Source organism: Pararge aegeria, chromosome 27, assembly GCF_905163445.1.
Source record: "Pararge aegeria chromosome 27, ilParAegt1.1, whole genome shotgun sequence".
NCBI lineage: Eukaryota > Metazoa > Arthropoda > Insecta > Lepidoptera > Nymphalidae > Pararge > Pararge aegeria.
Genome location: NC_053206.1, coordinates 3476989 through 3496116, shown reverse-complemented (window position 1 = coordinate 3496116; position 19128 = coordinate 3476989). Strand labels below are relative to the sequence as shown.

The 19128-nt window shown below is 36.4% G+C and overlaps 1 protein-coding gene across 5 annotated transcripts in view; it reads left to right on the top strand.

Moving 5' to 3' along the window:
- Positions 1-363: 363 nt before the first annotated feature.
- LOC120635643 (segmentation protein cap'n'collar-like) overlaps positions 364-19128 on the top strand; it is a 166072-nt gene continuing 147307 nt past the window's right edge. For 2 of the 5 annotated variants that reach the window (XM_039906688.1, XM_039906686.1), the window contains exons 1-2: positions 364-596; positions 9875-9996. In XM_039906688.1, coding sequence (XP_039762622.1) covers positions 9913-9996 — 84 coding nt within the window. In that variant the 5' untranslated portion in view covers positions 364-596; positions 9875-9912. Of the gene's footprint in view, positions 597-9874; positions 9997-12894; positions 13181-19128 lie in introns of those variants that run through there. The other 3 variants (XM_039906684.1, XM_039906682.1, XM_039906685.1) reach the window with 3 other exon arrangements.

Sequence of the window (19128 nt, the reverse complement as noted above, 5' to 3'; positions counted from 1 at the left end):
AATCTCTAAATAGTTTATGAAATAACTTACCGGAAACTAATTATTAATCGTAAAAAAGTATTGGTTTGTTTTGTTGGCAAACTTGTAAAGTAGAAGCATTGCATTGTCGAACTTTCATTTTCTAACAAGTATGAGAGGGAAGAAACTCTGCCCGAATATATATAACAAATTTTACTTTAAAATTGTAAATGAGTTTTGTTTGAGTCCATCCCCAATTCCCCACGATTGCCAACAATATAATAAAGCTCCAATGCGGCTTGCTGGCGTCATCATTACTTCCCACTAACTCTTACGCTATTAGTAATTGTTGACATCACAACTTTATTATTACACTTTATCCTTATGTCAGTTGTTCATAGGCTATACAGCTGTTTTGACGTCTTCCATTGATATAACCCGGCCGGATCAAGGCGTACGTTCGCATCTCATAATAACCTACAAAGCACGTGTCGTTACAACTTGTACGCTTTATAGTTTGCGCGCGAAGTCTTATTATAAAAAACACCTGTTTTTTTTTTCATTCGTTCAAAAACACGTTCTGTGATTTAAAAAGTGAAGTGCCTGTTTTGTGTATTGGATTTTTTTTTATCGAAACTGTGAGTATCGCTTTGGTTTTTGTATTAATAAATATGATGTAATACATGTGTAAACTACGCGTACCTATCAATCACGTAGCTTTTATACTTGACAGATTTCAGTCGGATGTATGATCGCGTTGACATTCCATTTCTGTTCTGCCGCAGTGGCTGTTCCAATGTTTGTTTACGTAGCTGTCAATGTACGTAAAATATATTTTAATGCCTACATAATACATTAAATGAAAGAAGCGATACTAGTTGTGACTATAGTTTTGTTATCTGTTTATATTGTTGTTGTACATATTTAGACAGATGTGAGTGTATCAATTAAAAATAAGCTAATGAAATTCAAAATTGGAAGGCTGCGTTTACAAACCAAATGGTTTTCTTTTTCTCTATAGGTCTCTGTAGCTATTATATAAATAAGCGTATTTAATTTTTTTTTTGGTAATCGTTATTTATTTGGGACTTTTATCCAACACGGATATGCCAGCCCCATCATCGTATAAGTACTTAATTAGGTAAATTGAAAAAACTTAATTATTACAATAATACCTACTATAAGAGAAATTTAACAGACACAATCTGTTATTGCTACCTACGCAAAAACGCTTCTGTGGTCGGTTGAGAGGGAAAGCTCGTGATAAACGACTAAGACACCAGGGTATCTTTGCATCATTCGAGTCCGTGTAGGACTAAAGTGCATCGATTCGATTTTCGGATGGACACTTGCCGATAACCACCTGAGGGGTTGCTACGGTGTCACGAGGGAGTAGGGCGAGCGCGAAAGCTCGCCATGAGATGAGCCCCAGGGCTCGACGACATCGGGGGGGAGAGTGGGAGACGTCGACCCGAGGTTGCCTCCTGCGAGGGCTCGGACCTCGGCTCGGTTCGACGTTAATCTGAGTGTTGGTGGACTTTTGGACTAATCATTTAGTCCGAACGCCCCCGTGACCGTGGTAAGGATCCACGTCCGGATGACGTCAGAAATCGGGGACTAAAGTGCATCTAAAATGAACCCGTATTTATATCCACCCCAGCTCAACCCTTCTTTATTAAACTAGGTATTTTAACGCTACCTTGCCTACTCATTTATAATGTAGCAGTATACGTAGAGCAGCACAGAAACGAGTTTGACAAAAGGAGTCATTGTTACTTACGATACCCTCATAGACTTCTATCCAAATATCACAGCCTTAAAAAAGCTACAAAGACTGTAGCAGGCATGGGCCCAGAAGTTTTTAATAGGATACCAGGTAGCATAAGAGATGCACCAAATAATAATTTATTTAGCAAAAAACTGAAGACTTGGCTTGTCGAGAAGGCTTTCTGCAGTTATAATGAATTCTTGGATACTAAAATATTGTGAAGATTGACTTTACTTATTTGTTATTATAGAATAATATTATAATGAATTTATAAAATTATTTACATTTGCATGAGATAATTTATTCCTAGAGATACCCTCGAGTCGACGTCTCCCATCCTCCCCCCCGATGTCGTCGAGCCCTGGGGCTCATCTCATGGCGAGCTTTCGCGCTCGCCCCACTCCCTCGTGACGCCGTAGCAACCCCTCAGGTGGTTATCGGCAAGTGTCCATCCGAAAATCGAATCGATGCACTTTAGTCCTACACGGACTCGAATGATGCAAAGATACCCTGGTGTCTTAGTCGTTTATCACGAGCTTTCCCTCTCAACCGACCACAGAAGCGTTTTTGCGTAGGTAGCAATAACAGATTGTGTCTGTTAAATTTCTCTTATAGTAGGTATTATTGTAATAATTTAGTTTTTTCAATTTACCTAATTACTTAATGGATGATGGGGCTGGCATATCCGTGTTGGATAAAAGTCCCAAATAAATAACGATTACCAAAAAAAAAAATTAAATAGGCTATGAAACGTTCATACTCGTACATTTAACATGTTAACAGTGATGGTGATAACTGCATTCGTTAACTTAAAACTAAAGCTAGGAGGGTTCCAAACGCGCCCTGGTTAGACCAGGGCGCGTTTCTGGAAGACCCAAAACAAACTTAGCCAGTTATGAAAATTAAGCTTAATTTGCTATACTCTGCAGGAGAATCTGTTTGGTGTAATTTATAATTTCGTCAGTTCTTATACTCCACACCAAACAGATCTTCGGCAATGTACTCTCAACGCACGTTTCGCTCCGAAACCGGAGCATCCTCAGAAGATGTTGACTTTACAATGAATGACAACATGTGGAGTATAAGGATTGAAGAAAATATAAATTACACCAAACATATTCTCCTGCTTTTCGCTGAGTATAGCAAATTAATCTTAATTTTCATAACTTATCACAGGCACTTATGAAGCGTTCATACATATAACATGTTAACACGAATGTTAGGTGATGGTGATACCTGCATTCGTTAACTTAGAACTAAAGGTACGAGTAGGAGGGGTCCAAACGCGCCCTGGTCTAAGAAGAGCCCAAAACAAACTTAGCCAGGATAAAAACACTTTTAAAAATTAATTGCAATCGATGCTTGCTACGGATCGCTTGTGAACGGAGACCCTGATGAATAAATATTTAAATACAGACGGACGCACGCTATTAATACCAATTCCTATCACGTGTTATGACTCACAGGGAAACCACGGTCTATACGTCTAACGTCCGATACGAGTGTTTTGCATAAGTAGGTACAAAGTGGAAGTTTTTCCTGGTACAAATTAAACTGATTTGTTGACTATTGGGTGTGGGCGTCACCTGACTAGAATATCTGTATTTGTTTTAAAGTGGTATATACTTTTTGACTTACAATATTTATTTGTATAATCTATACTATCTATACTTTAAAACGAAATAGAACGAATTAGTTTGGCCATCCAAAGGGGCAATGCTGCCATCATCTTAGGAACTGTGCCTCGCTGCGGTGGTTTCGAGGACGTTTTAGATTTTATTTAGTTTTTAATAGTTTATTTTAGGTTATATTTAGAAAATGAAAATTTTAATATATATTTTTAAAACTGTAACTAGAAGATTTCTGTGCATTTAGTATATTTTGAAAATGTTGATATGGGGATGCTTTATAATCTGTCTGTCTGTTTGTCCGGGCATCACGTGAAAACTACTAAACGGATTTAAATAAAATTTAGTATAGTAGTAGCTGGTATTCCGGGTCAACATAAAGGATACTTTTTATCCCGATAAACAATAAGTTTTCTCCGGGAAATGGAATGTTTTTTTTATCAATTTTACTTCATAGCTCCGTTAAATTTTGACCGATTTTAATAATTCTTTTTTGACGTGACAACGTCTTATAAATTGGTTTGCCGGGTGACACTTCAAGAAACTGCGTTACGCTCCGCTCACGTTATGCGCTCACAATGAGAGCGAATGAGAGGCACGCGCCCGCCTAAGAGCGAGAGAGACAGACATAAAAAGTGAAAGGCACGCGTCCCTTTGTAGTAAACGCTGTTTCATTGTACGCAAATGTATTGCAAGTTATTGTATGTATATTTGTATATAAATACGTATGTATGTGTAAAGGTAAAAATAAAATTTTGTTAATATGAAATTCAGTGCGAGATTCTTTGTATAAATTAATGTTTTAAATATAATTCTTTGTATAAATAAATGTTTTAAATTGTTACTATTATTTCATCCTTCTTCCTACTATACGAATGAATATTCACATTAAAATTATTTTACCACTCAAAGTCGTTGTCACGTAAAACTTTCGCCCGTATACCGACTTTACAGGCAACCAATTTTATTTATTTGGAAGTGTATACTATCAAGCATGTATTGTCTTATTTTAATAAGGCTCCGATAAATACTAAAGGAGATGAAGGACATAACTCTTCACAAATAACAGCAAGTCGCAAGGCATAATATGGGACAACGATCGAATGCATGCGTACCATCCTACTAATATTATAAATGGGTAAGTTTGTGAGGATGGATGTATGTATGTATGTATCTATCTATCTACTAAAATAATGACAACTAACTAACTCAATATACCACGTTAAATAATAGTATGTACATAGCAACGATGATTATGCTGTTAGCATCAGATCTATTCTAGCTTGGCTCATACGCGGACGAAGTCGCGAGGGTCCGCTAGTTTAAAATATAATGAAAAGTCGCGCAACGCGCTATGGAACGAGCTATGTTCGGAGTCTCTCTTCGGGATGGAATTTGTAACGACGAAATCCATAGAAGAACCAAGATCACCGATATAGCTCAAGGGATAAGCAAGTTGAAATGGCAGTGGGCGGGTCAATGGTCATGTCTGTCGTAGGACCGTTTCGGGGCATTTTTTTTTTATTAACGATAGGCCAGCACTTGACGACAATCATGCCCGTTAGAAAGCAATGATGCGGTCTAGGTTAGAGCACGAAAAAAAGCCTATTCACTCTAGCCTTGAAGGTACTTTCCGGGAGGGTGTTCCACATCTTAGCGGCACGTATGAATGAATGAATAAATTCAAAATTCAAATCCAAAATTTCTTTATTCATGTAGGCCTATCACAGGCACTTATGAAGTGTTCATACATATTTGTTTACATAATTGTAATGGGAAGGTGATAACTTCGTTCGCCAACTTAAATCTAAAGCTACGAGGGTTCCAAACGCGCCCTGGTCTAAGAAGAGCCCACAACAAACTTAGCCGGGTAAATTTATTTTTTTGTTATCACCATCTTCCAGTAAATTTAAATTAAGCTATGAAGCTAGAGCAATTCACACCCAAGCTTTTTTATCGTTTAAATAATCCTTAATGTTATAATAGGATTTTTCTTCAGGAATAAATGAATACACTTTTATTGTACACCAAAGAAAAAAAAGTAGTTACAGAGATATAAATACATATCAAGAGAGTACAATTTGTTGGCCTTATCGCTACATAGCGATTTCTTCCAGGCAACCAATGGCGTAAAAGGAAAAAACATAGAAAAGGTGGTGCAATAAATAAGATTTAAAATTATACAAATATTAAAATAATATATATAACATAAATACCTATATAAATAGATAACATATAACATCCTCAATTTATATGAAATACATAAATAATTAAAATTACACACTTAAAATGATCCGCTTCAGCGATGTTCGGCCGATAGAGACAAATAATGATCCTTCACTAGTTTCTTGAAGGTCCTAATCGATTGTGCCTCACGGATATCTAACGGCAGGGCGTTCAGAAACGTATCGTTTCAGAAACGTGGATAAAAAACGTGTTCTGGAGTAGAGACCGCGAATCGGCAAGCTCAGTGTGACGACCTCCAGCCCGCTGGACAGATGACCTTAAAAAAGTGGCTGGAAGCGGCTGGATGAGAAAGGCAGAAGACCGTGTTTGGTGGAGCGCTCTTGGAAAGGCCTTTGTTCAGCAGTGGACGCTTGTCGGCTGTTGATGATGACGATGAATTTGACGGCCGATTGGCGCAGTGGGCAGCGACACTGCTTTCCGAGTCCTAGGCCGTGGCGTGGGTTCGATTCCCACTACTGGAAAATGTTATATAAACAGCCAGACATTGAAAAACATTATATGTTGAACATGCATGCATTTAGCAGATGTCAGTAATTATTTTACCTCTAATGTTCCAAGCGTTCACCATAAAATGGGAAAATGGCAACATTTGTGACCTAGCAACATTCCGCGGGTGTAAAGTGAGACGATCGCGGGGCTTTTTCACTGTTTTTTGACACAATACACTGCAGACAATAATGGCTCATTGAAGATTCTGTATGTTATAAATTCAATGGCAGGCCGCTCTCTAAATTTTGTTGTAAGTTGGTTGGTTACTCACTCGCGGACGGAGAAAAATCTTCTATTACTCTGCTTCCCAAACTCATTTTTAATTATAAATACCTAATCAAACCCAACAAAATATTAATTGCGGGTAATGGCACGCTGTTTTTTTGTCCCGCGCAAAGGTAAACCGACATACAGCCAGTAGCGTCCATAGAGGGTATACACAGAGTATGCAGATGATATAAAATAAAGAAAATCTCCAGTACGAGTTTTAAAAAGCCTACCATTAAGTATTTATAACTCGAACTGGAGATTTTCTTCATTTTATAATATAATTTGCATACCCGTTTTTTGTCTATGCACGCCACTGCATACAGCCAGCATCGCTCGCTGCATAGGTACAACCTTTATTCAAAATATAATAATGGGAATATTTTTGTATTTAAACTATTTATAAATTGTGAATAATATTAAACGTCATAATTGAGAATTTAAAAATAAATTTCGTTTTAGGAAATGCCTACTATTACCGCCGCAAAAAACCTCTTTAAAAAAATAAATCCGCACTATCCGTCAAAATTAAAAATGGTCCATATTCACACATATAACTTGCAGTGAGGTACAAACTTAACTAATCGGGTAACCATAAATAACGTACAAGTACGATCATTTAAAACAAATCCGAGTGTCTAATATCTTAGATTATGAGCCTTATTTCTGTGTCTTAAGGTCCACGTTACGAGCAAGGGTGATGAAATTAAGTTGTTTTCCTATATTATTTAACACTAGCTTGCATGCGATTTCTTTTACACATACGTGTTAAACAAAACCGAAATAATACTTCAGAGTCTTTAGAGGTCTCTGTCTATCTGTGTAGCCGAAACGCCAATAGTTTTTGAGTAAACCACTGCCATAGTTTTTACTGAAAGAGATACAGCATAACATGCAAAAGTAAAATCCAGTGACTCTTTATATTAGTTACGCGTGGCGTAGCGTTGTTAACGTACTATTCACGTGTCGGTATTTTATCTTATGCTGTCATAAGTAAACACTTAAAATGTTTTGAATTAGTTTGTACGTAAAATTGAATACGCTTCTTTTGATTTAATATTTTTACAGGGTGATTCCTTATGAAATATACGCTTGAACCCTTCAAGAGTATTTCGATATTCCGTTACAAGCATACTATTGTAATTTGTAAGTTAAGTTCAAGTGGATGTCAATCGGTTCGAGTTATAAGGCGGCCTTTGTGCATATGTATATTATCGTTTTTTTTTTTGTTAACCTGGTTTTATATTTGTTTGTGCAATAAAGACTTTTTCTTCTTCTTCTTAATTTGTTTGTTTGTATGCCCAGTACATCGGAATATTATACACGTTTCTGCGAAATACTATGCTTGCTTTAATGATATGCTTATATCATTTATCACCAGATATCATTTATTATGGATAATAAATCCCCGAAGCGGTGGTAGCGTATTGGTTAAGACCTCGGCTCCACTTTCGGAGGACCGAGTTTGAGCCTCGACGCGCACCTCTTACTTTTCGGAGTTATGCGCGTTTTTTATTTTCAAAAAAATCACTAGCTTCAACGGTGAAGGACCTGCATGACTGGCCTGGTGTGTGAAGTCTACCAATCCGCACTAGGCCAGCGTGGTGGACTCTACCACAACACTGCTCATTCTGAGACATCCACTGGACATAGATATTTTGTAGGGCGTTCTCGTTTTGTAGCATTGAAGAAATGGCTCTTACAAAATGTAGCATTGAAGAAATGGCTCTTACAAAATGTAGCATTGAAGAAATGGCTCTTACAAAATGTAGCATTGAAGAAATGGCTCTTACAAAATGTAGCATTGAAGAAATGGCTCTTACAAAATGTAGCATTGAAGAAATGGCTCTTACAAAATGTAGCATTGAAGAAATGGCTCTTTCAAAATTCATTTAATTATTATCAAGTTTGGTATCTATGACCCATCACTACGCTAAAACTACACTAAAACATAAATAGAATAATTAAAAACTAAACTATATCAAAAAAAAAAACTTAAACATTAAATATTACTCCAAACCAAAATTGTACTCTCTTGATATGTATTTATATCTCTGTAACTACTATTTTTTCATTGGTGTACAATAAAAGTGTATTCATTAATTCATTCATATTAATATGCAATAAAAAAGAAAAAAAAAGTTACAAATCAGTTTAAATCAGTCAAAGAATTTTTAGTGCACCAAAATAAATAAATAAATAAATAAATAAATAAATATACTTCGACAATACACACATCGCCATCTAGCCCCAAAGTAAGCGTAGCTTGTGTTATGGGTACTAAGATAGCTGTTGAATATTTTTATTCATATAATACACATAAATACTTATAATATAAACACCCAGACACTGAAAAACAATCATGTTCATCACACAAACATTTTCCAGTTGTGGGAATCGAACCCACGGCCTAGGACACAGAAAGCAGGGTCGCTGCCCACTGCGCCAGTCAGCCGTCGAAAATATTTGACTAGACATATATATACCTAATTACCTATACTGACGTTATATTTAATATTACGCTTTTTAATTTACCTCAATATTTGGACGTCGATGTGAAAGATAAAATTTGCGTATACATAATATGATAACGTCTTTTTCATAATAAAGAATTTGAATTTGAATTTGAATTTAATTCAGCTGTATTAGAACTATATATATTAGCCATATATATATATATATTAGCCTATTGCAAGAGACCTGATGGTATGACGCTCATACCTTGGAGGCTTGGAAGGTCACTTCTGTGGGATGCAACTTGTGTTGATACCCTAGCTGCATCACATATTCAAGCCACCTCGTCAATGGTAGGTGCGGCTGCTACCAGTGCCGAGCAGGCCAAGAGGCGTAAATATGAAATAGGATGGCAACCTGGATAGCAGCTTCATTTTTGTGCCTTTTGGAGTAGAGACTTTGGGACCGTGGGGTCCGGAGGCAAGAGCCCTTTTCAAAGAATTATCGAAAAGGGTTATGGAGTCTACCGGTGATCCTAGAGCGGGCAGTTACCTTGGCCAACGAATTAGTTTGGCCATCCAATGGCAATGCTGCCAGCATCTTAGGAACTGTGCCTCGCTGCGGTGGTTTCGAGGGCGTTTTAGATTTTATTTAGTTTTAAATAGTTTATTTTAGGTTGTATTTATAAAACAATTAATTAAATTAATTGAATATTGAATTAAATTTAATATTTCAATTTCCAAACTCCACGATTCTGAGCCGCTTGTTTCCAGCGGCTTCTCTACGGTTCATCATCATAACTGGCCCACTATAGGGCACGAGTATCCTCCCACACTTAAAGGCTGCCGTCCACCACGCTGGCACAGTGTGGACCGATGGACACCACACTCCTTTGAGAAAATTATGGTGAAATATTACAAAAATTGGTCCAGCCGTTCTTGAGTTATAACATGGTGTAACTAACACAACTTAATAAAATAAAATTATTACTATAATATAAATAATTATATAATAAAATAACTAAATAAAATAAATATAGACAAGAGTTTTTTTTTTGTTACAGTTTATATCAAAGCTTAACCGATTTTGAGGAAACTCATAATGTTGGACGAAGTTATGCCCAGGATGAGGAGTTTAAGCCCCGACCCGGTCGACGTGGCAGCCATCAACAAGAAATATATTCCGGTGAGTAAAGTTTGTTCGTTTAGAAATTGTAATAAATAAATAAATATTCTACGACAATACAAACATCGCCACCTAGCCCTAAAGTAAGCGTAGCTTGTGTTATGGGTACTAAGATGAGTGATGAATATTTTTATGAATAATATACATTAAAAAAGTCCGTACTATTATTTACAAGTCACTAGTAAGCCCCTTATTAGAATACCTCATAGAAATATGGGGAAGTGCATATGATACAAACCTCAAAATTATTCAAATTTCTCAAAACAAACTCTTGAAAACCTTGTTCCAACTTGATTATCGTTATCCAACTTATCCAAGAACTTTTTATATGTAATATATTTATATATATATTTTATTTATATATTTGTATAATTTTGAATCTTATTTATTGCACCACCTACCTCTTTTCTATGTTTTTTTCCTTTTACATTGGTTGCAAATCGCTATGTAGCGATAAGGCCACCAAATTGTACTCTCTTGCTATGTATTTATATCTCTGCAACTACTTTTTTTCTTTGGTGTACACCATATATAAAAAAACTAACATACATTCCCTTAGACAGCTGTATAAATACAAAACATGCATACTAGTTAGAAAAATACTTACCGAAGTCATACATACACAAATTACGTTTAAAACTAAATCACATCTAAATAAACGAAACAGGCATAAATTGAGATTACCCAAGAACTAAGTAAAACTATACAGGTTGAGGGAGCACTACTATACAATAGTCTACCCGAAGAGATTTTTTGAGAGAAACGTTTTAAATCATTTATAAACAAGCTAAAAAAGCATTGTTTAAAATTTTTATAAACGCGCCATCTTTTGTATTTTTGTGTTGGTTTTGTTTTTGTATCACACTAACTAGATAATATATTACCACTTCTTTATGTTAATTTTAATTTCTCATTTATTTATTTATTTTGTATCTATGACCCATCACTACGCACTAAACTTTAACATAAATAGAATAATTAAATACTAAACTAAATAAAATAAAAAACTCACATTAAATATTAATATGCAATATAAAAAAAATACTTACAAATTAAAATTTCTGCGTCCAGGCAGCCAGCCCTACGTGGAGTTTAATATAGGTACAACTTGTAAATTGGAGAGTCGTATCGATTTATAGTGCTTTCAGAATGCCGTTACTGCTTACCCACGTTCTTTTCATGAAGGGTGCTATTCGATTTCTTCTGATGGCAAAAAAGTCATCAGTATGAGCCCTCGCGAACATTTCTGATGCACTACAATAACGGTGTAAGCCCAACAGCATTCTGAAACCATCATTATACTAAACTCGTAGGGCGTTTAGCGATGCCTGTGTTTAGGTGAAACATTCATTATTTATTTTGAGAATAAATGTCTTTAAACCTAAATACTTGAAATATACCTACAGATGAACATCCAGACACTGAAAACCATTTAAGTTCATCACACAAACCTAATGCAAGTTGCACACCCCTGATTGCAATCTCACCTGTTACAATGGTAGCGGAGTAACCTGTAATGGAGTATGGTAGTCATACCCCTAATCGGTTTCTACGCGACATCGCACCGGAACACTAAATCGCTTAGCGGCACGTCTTTGTCGGTATGGTAGTAACTAGCTACGGTCAAAATCTCCCACCGGACAAAATGTCATACTGACAGCTGATTGGCGCAGTGGGCAGCACCCTGCTTTCTGAGTCCTAGGCCGTGGGTTCGATTCCCACAACTGGAACATGTGTGTGATGACATGTTTATATCCATATTATAAGTATTCATGTCTTTTATTCATAAAAAAAAAATCATCAGTCATCTCAGTACCCATAACACTAGCTACGCTTACTTTGGGGCTAGATGGCGATATGTGTATTGTAGTCGTATATTTATATTTTGTGTCTATCAAAGAATACCTAAACTACCAATTTCCTTAACCAAACGCTTCTATAACGTATGTCTACGTACATAATAGAAACAACAATATGATACGATGCTGTCGTATGTACTAGAATCATAGAAGTATAATTATAATTACGTATTATTCTAGTATATTTCTATTCTATGAATATGCCAGCGCCATATGCGTGGAAATTTTTGGTTTAAAGTGAAAACTATTTAGGTTTAAAGAAATTTATTCTAAAAATAAACCGTTACACTTAATGAACCATTAAAATAAATAAGCGGTTATCTAGTTTGTTTGATACAAAAAACTAATAACATATTTTATTAGGTAGGTAGATAAATAAATTAAAGGTGGCGTTTGCATTTTAGCCTATTTTGAAATGATTGAAACGTTCAACCTTTTATTATAAAACTTTTCAATCTAATTATAATGATATCATATTATAAAGGCATTAGGCTGTGTAGTTTTTTCGCAACCACAGACCGACACTTTCATTTTAGGTATCACTTTATAGTTATCTATGATACACAATTATGTTAGTGATTCTAGGGTGAACGACATATTATGTACCTACGATAAAGATAACGTATTCTAATGCGCCATAACTCAATCATAATCTTATAGTAATTTCATAATAATATTAATATCATAATTTTATGCTCGATAATAAATAATAATTTAAATCTTGACGAGTTTTATTTAAATTTTTGTTAAACGCGCCATCTAGTATGACATAAAATTTCCTGTTCCATAGCAGTACTGCCATTTGTCAAAAGATGGCGCTGTTATGAAATCAAATTATTTAACCCATACGTCTATGGTATTATTATCAATATAACTAATTAATGAGTATCTTAAATGTTAATTAAATCGAACTTGACTATGTGATTTATATATGGAATTGAAATGAAATATAATCTAACGCAAAAGTCTTGAAACAACAGCTGCGCTTCCGAGTATAGCTCTGTCTCTTTCTATTTGTCAGATTAGCAATGACGTGTCGTCACTCAAAAACTTCGATCCGAAGTCAGTCACAAACAGTTTACTATAGAGTGTAATCGCCTTATTGTGTCTTCTAACTTAAATCGTTGCGAAATCGTGCATTTTAGTGCTAAAACTTTTGCTAGAATTGTGACTAATTTGATATTACGTATTGCCGGTTAGACATTACTCGGATTGTCAGTGCTTCACAGTGTTAAAAAGTGTGTGTATCTCCTTCACATGAAACAGTTATTGCTGTTTTTCCATCGGTTTTACCTCTTTTATTGGATCTCTTTCGTTAACTGAAGGTAACGGAGCGTAAATTGCGGCAGTCTCAAACAAAAATGCAAAAGTAACTGCACACCTATTAACTTTAGAGGTTAATCGGCAAAACGTTTGGCTGTATATATTTTTATCCTTTGCGTGATTATATTTGTGGGTAATCAAAAAAAAAGGACAAAGGTTATTTACATGTAGTCTTGTGTTGGGGAAAAGAATAAAGGTTATTTTTTTAAGCTGGATGTTTTGTTAGAACTTTTCAGTTATATTCTTATCTTATCGGCTTCTTATCAGAATCTTGTTTAAATAGTCATATAGGGCATTTACCGGTATAGTAAATTAAATAAACATTTGTTACATTAAGTGTATTACTATGAAATGAAAAAAATAATAAGTTTAATCTGAAAACATCTGACCTAAGGCAAATAATGTTGTGTGATCTTATTAGAAAAAATATGCAATCTTTGCATATTTTTGCAATTATCACAAGGAATATAGCATAATTTGACTAGCCCAGTCCACAAAAACAAAACTGCTTCTTTGTGACTACATAGCAAAGATCAAAAATTTTGTTCCTGTGTCTGTTTTCCCCACCACCTATGAGTCTAGTTTGTCTATACACATATAATAAAATAGCACTTTAGAATACTTAGTGTGTGTTAGTAGTAATAACATACAAAATAATGGCAATGAATGAATACACTTTTATTGTACACCACATAAACATATAGAAAAATTATAAATAAGAATTAAACAAAAAGTATAAAATTTGGCAGCCTTATAACTACATAATAATAATAAATATACTAAGACAATACACACGTCGCCATCCAGCCCTAAAGTAAGCTCAGCCTGTGTTATGGGTACTACGATGACTGATGAATATTTTTATGAATAATATACATAAAATACTTATAATATACAGATAAACACCCAGACACTGAAAAACATTCATGTTCATTGCACAAAACATTTTCCAGTCATGGGAATCTAACCCACAGCTTTTGACTCAGAAAGCAGGGTCGCTGCAAACTGTGCCAATGGGTCAACATAGCGATCTCTTCCAGGCAACCAAAGGCGTAAGGCTATATAAGGCATGAGAGCCATTATCATAAGCTGTAACTACTTAAGGTGAATCAAGTTTAAATGACTAAAAATCATAATCATATCACCGGGCCACTACAGGGCACAGGTCCACTCCCATAATGAGAAGGGGTTAAGGCCTACCCTGCTTGCCCAGTGTGGATTGGTGGACTCTACACAATCTGCATGCCTGAGAACATTCTGGAGATCTCTCAGGCATGCGGGTTTCCTCACAATGTTTTCCTTCACAGTTGAAGCGTGTGATATTTTAATTGCTTAAACTAAAAATAAACAATGTAAAATAAAATTGGTAGTTCAGCTGAAGACAGATTAAATTTTGTAGACTCTTTAACACTGTTGTGACTGGTGTGGTATTAGATATGGGAGGTTCGGTATTCAATCCTCAGTGGATGCTATTTGGAACTTTCTAGTTACCACCCTACAAAAAACAGGTAGTTTGTCTCATAGAAGCCTATTAGGAGTATCCCATAATTACATCAGGGGGCATGGCAATCAAGTGCTAACTTGTGGAGAAATAAGAAAAAAGAATATATTTATCATCTTTTTTCAACAAAAACATTTTTCATATATCCTTGGTCAGTAACAAGAAATACAATTGAAATAATAAAATAAGATTGTTAAATTCTTTAGAGATAAGAGATACAGATTATAAAAAAAAAATCTTTATAGCACACAATTAAAAGACAAAACAATACTACAAAGGCAGTCTCTCTTCATACTATATTGACTAGATAAGTCTGAACCTACACAAGCTGAGTAGCTTTATTTTGTGTCTCACTTACTCAACCACCATTTGCACTACCAGGGATTTCTGTCTCGCACACTGATTGTAAGTTGACCTTGCTGGATATAGAACCTGGGACCACACTTACAAGACATACAGAAACCAAGGTTGTCAGTTTTGCACAGTGCTACCCGGTACTACCTGCACAGTAGAGTACCACAAATAAAGGATTTTCTTTGTTCAGTATTCAAAAACAGCCTCCTTTTTTTTTCTTCCACCACAAGTCAGCCCTTGGTGGTTAGACCATGCAGTCCAAGATGGTAGCAGGCTAACGTGTTATTACAGTTATATTAAACCCATTCCTCTTATCTGTTTCTACAGAATATCGTACCGGGACACTTAATTGCTAAGGGGCATGTCTTTGCCAGTAGGGTGGTAACTAGCCACGGCCAAAGCCTCCCACCGGCCCAGACCAGAGAGTAACGAAAATATAAACTCCCAAATTGTCCTTGACAGGTATCAAACTGAGGCATTTAGTGGTTGTCAAAATGTAATAATGCAGATGTAATGATGAAAGATTCAGCTATTTAGTTTGCAATATTGCTTTGTGTTGCATCAGAATGATTGAGATGACATTTAAAGTAATAGGGCCATATAATAAAATATATTAGTAGAATAGAATACAGAAGATAGTACTTAGTCCTTGGGTGCAAAGGCAGCCTTAGCACTAAAAGCGATCTTGCAAAATGAGCATGCAATGGGAGAAACTTTTTATTTTTCAAAGCTTTATGTGGGCGTGTGTACCCAAACTAAATACCATCCCAGTATGTCCTGCTCGTTGGCTTTGCTAAACGCCCTGGGAAGCCATTGTATACTTGCCGGACATCTACCAACCATGGACAGCTTTGACCCCCCCCCCATCAGACGGTGCGGAGACTTGTATAGTGACAGGTAGCTATTACTAAAGAATAATATTGAATAAAGAACATACAGAATCCTCATTCAGCCAATATTTTATGAAGTGCTTTGTGTCCAAAAACAGTGAAAACAACCCGTGCATGTCTCACTCGAAAAATACTAGGTCACAATTTTTTTTTAACTAGTGTTTCCTTTGTGTACCATGTCTGATGAGTACATTTTTCTCATACAAACTTTCATTGTCTATTCTACACAATATACGTACCCTGACCTACCGCGTCGCATCCTCCTCCCGCGCTGTTACTTCGTTTGCCCAGCTCCTAAGATTTCATGCTTTATGGTTTATATCCTATGGTTATAGACTATCAAATGTAATTTTTTTTTAAGCTGGATCCAAGCGGCACAAGGTCGTGGCATTTGAAACTCCCTACAAGGGACCTATGTCCTACTGTGGACGCCTATTGTTTGATATTATGATGATGGCTGACTGGCGCAGTGGGCAGCGACCCTGCTTTCTGAGCCCATGGCTGTGGGTTCGATTCCCACATGGAACAAGTTTGTGTGATGAACTTGGATGTTTTTCAGTGTCTGGGTCTTTATCTGTATATATTACAAGTGTTAATATTCATAAAAATATTCATCAGTCATCTTAGTATCCATAACACAAGCTACGCTTACTTTGGGCCTAGATGGCGATATGTTCATTGTCGTAGTATATTTATTTATTTATGATGATAATGATATTGATTAAATTGAAAAATTCTAAATTAAAATATTAAATGTCATTACCGCGCAATTCCTTCGTCAAGACGGCTTCGTCTTGTCGGACCTCTGTATGTCTATACCACAGAATGAAGAACATACAGAAATCGTGTACGCGGCTAATATTAAAGCATCGAAAACCACTCCAATTTAGTAGTGTTTCTCGAAAAGGTAGTTAGTCACTCCATTCCATATTGCAGTTGACAGTTATTAATTTACCTCTAATGCCTTTACCATGAAATGGGGAAAATCGGAAAAGTTGCGAGCTTGCTAAATTTCGCGGGTGTGAAGTGAGACGAGCGCGGGGCGTTTTCACTCAAAAATTCAAAATTCAAAGTTCATTTATTTCAAGTAGGCCTAATTAATAAGCACTTTTAAAACGTCAAGTCAGTCTGTTTGTAGTGACTCTATCACCGGTTCGGAAGGCAGATTCAACTGAGAAGAGCCGGCAAGAAACTCAGCAGATTGTTCTTTTCCAACATAATTTTAAAGTTTAACAATCTTTAGGATTTTTCTTTTTTGTGAGAGATGAGAGCGGAGTGGCTTGCTTCCAAGCAGGCTGTCGTTAAGGAATTCATCAATCGTGTAGTAACCACGATTTGTTAAATGTGTTTTAACATATTGTTTAATCTTAGGTAAAGGTAGATCTAATATTACCTTCGGTATCATGTTATAAAAGCATTTATCCATCCCCACAAAGGATTTCTGTACTTTTATCAGATTTTATGCAGATATCACTAATTTATGTCCGTTTCTAGTTAGTCGACTGTTTATATCGACTTTTTAATCACTGTTTTTGGACACAATTCACTGCGTACAATAATGATTGAACGCGGGTTCTGTATGTCCTTAATTCTATTATCTATACTTACTCTGTAATTATACTAAAGCGTGTTATAATTTTTTTTTATCCATACTCGTGCACCGAGTCATTTTCACGGGCGCGCTAACGTTTGCACGTAATATTTTTGGCAATCGAGTCGCACCGTACGCGCAAGGTCGTTGACCCGCGCGACCGCTCTCTGGCAAGGACGCGACCGGTCTATTATAAAATATTATTTATGTTTACCTTTTGTTTTATGGGTTTTCAAACATTTGCGAACTTATGTATTAATTGTTTATCTGTTCTTTTTTTAACCCCCACGTCGCGACGGGGTGTTAGTTTGACGTGTCTCTGTGTGGTTGTGAGTTTCTGTCTGTGGCATCGTAACTCCCGAACGAAAGAACGGATTTCGATTTTGTCTTTTTTTGTTTGAAATGTGAATTAGACGGGAGTTCTCGTAGCGTTAGGATTAAGTTGGCGAACGAAGTTATCACATATCAAGTAAACATATATGTATGAACGCTTCATGAGTGCCTGTGATAGGCCTACATGAATAAAGAAATATTGAATTCGAATACTTTTGAATTTGCATTTTATGTTTTGTGAAAATCGTTGCAAGATGGCGGCCGCCGCATAAAGGCGGATTAACTTACCTTTTACAACTCCTTCAATATGGGTATCTATTCGATACCAAAAAGGCTTGACTAATAGAATACAGTAGTACTATATCAGCTCGCTCGCAATCTACGAGTCTGTTATCGAATATCGGAATCTGTATCGTCAAAGTAAAATGGACCTAATGCTACTTGTTATAGAGTCGCAAATTCTGTGCTTTTCATTTTTGTTTACAAACGTCAAAAGGCCGAACTGAAGAATTGTAGGCGATGTTCAAGTATTTGCATGCACGATAACTACTCCTCGATTGCGAGTGAATCTTGTACTAAGGATACTGTACACTATTATCATATCAAAGTTTAAAGTCAAAGTCAACTATTTATTTATTCAAATAGGCACATAGATGACACTTTTGATGGCTTACATTGCACGTGGCACGCGTCTCCTCTCATAATGTCCACCACGCTGGTTCAGTGCGGATTGGTGGACTCCACACACGTTTGAGAACATTATATAGAACTCTCGGGCGTGCAGGTTTTCCTCGCGATGTTTTCCTTCACCGTTAGACAAGTGATATTTTATAACGCACATAACATAGAAAAGTTAGAGGTTGCTGGGATTCGAACTCGGCTCCCCGCAAGTGAAGTCGAGCTCATACCCACTGGGCTATCAACGCTTCAATGAACACTATGATACATTTCAAATCAAAGATGGTCTAGATCACCATCATGTCAACCAATTGACGTCCACTGCTAGACATAGGTCTTTCGTAGGGAGTTCCACAATACACGGTCCTGGGCCGCTTACCTCCAGCGGCTCAGTGACTCGCCTGATGTCATCTGTCGACCTCATTGGGCGCCACCTACGCTGGGTTTATCGGTGCGGGGTCGCCGTTCCAGCAAATTTATCGAGGCCTCACTTGAGGCGCCCTCAGGCCGACGATCCCTTCGCACCTTCGAGCCCTAGGGTTCAAACTCTTCTTGACAGAGCCCCGTTCCGAGGCACGCTGTTAAAATCATTAGGACAAATCA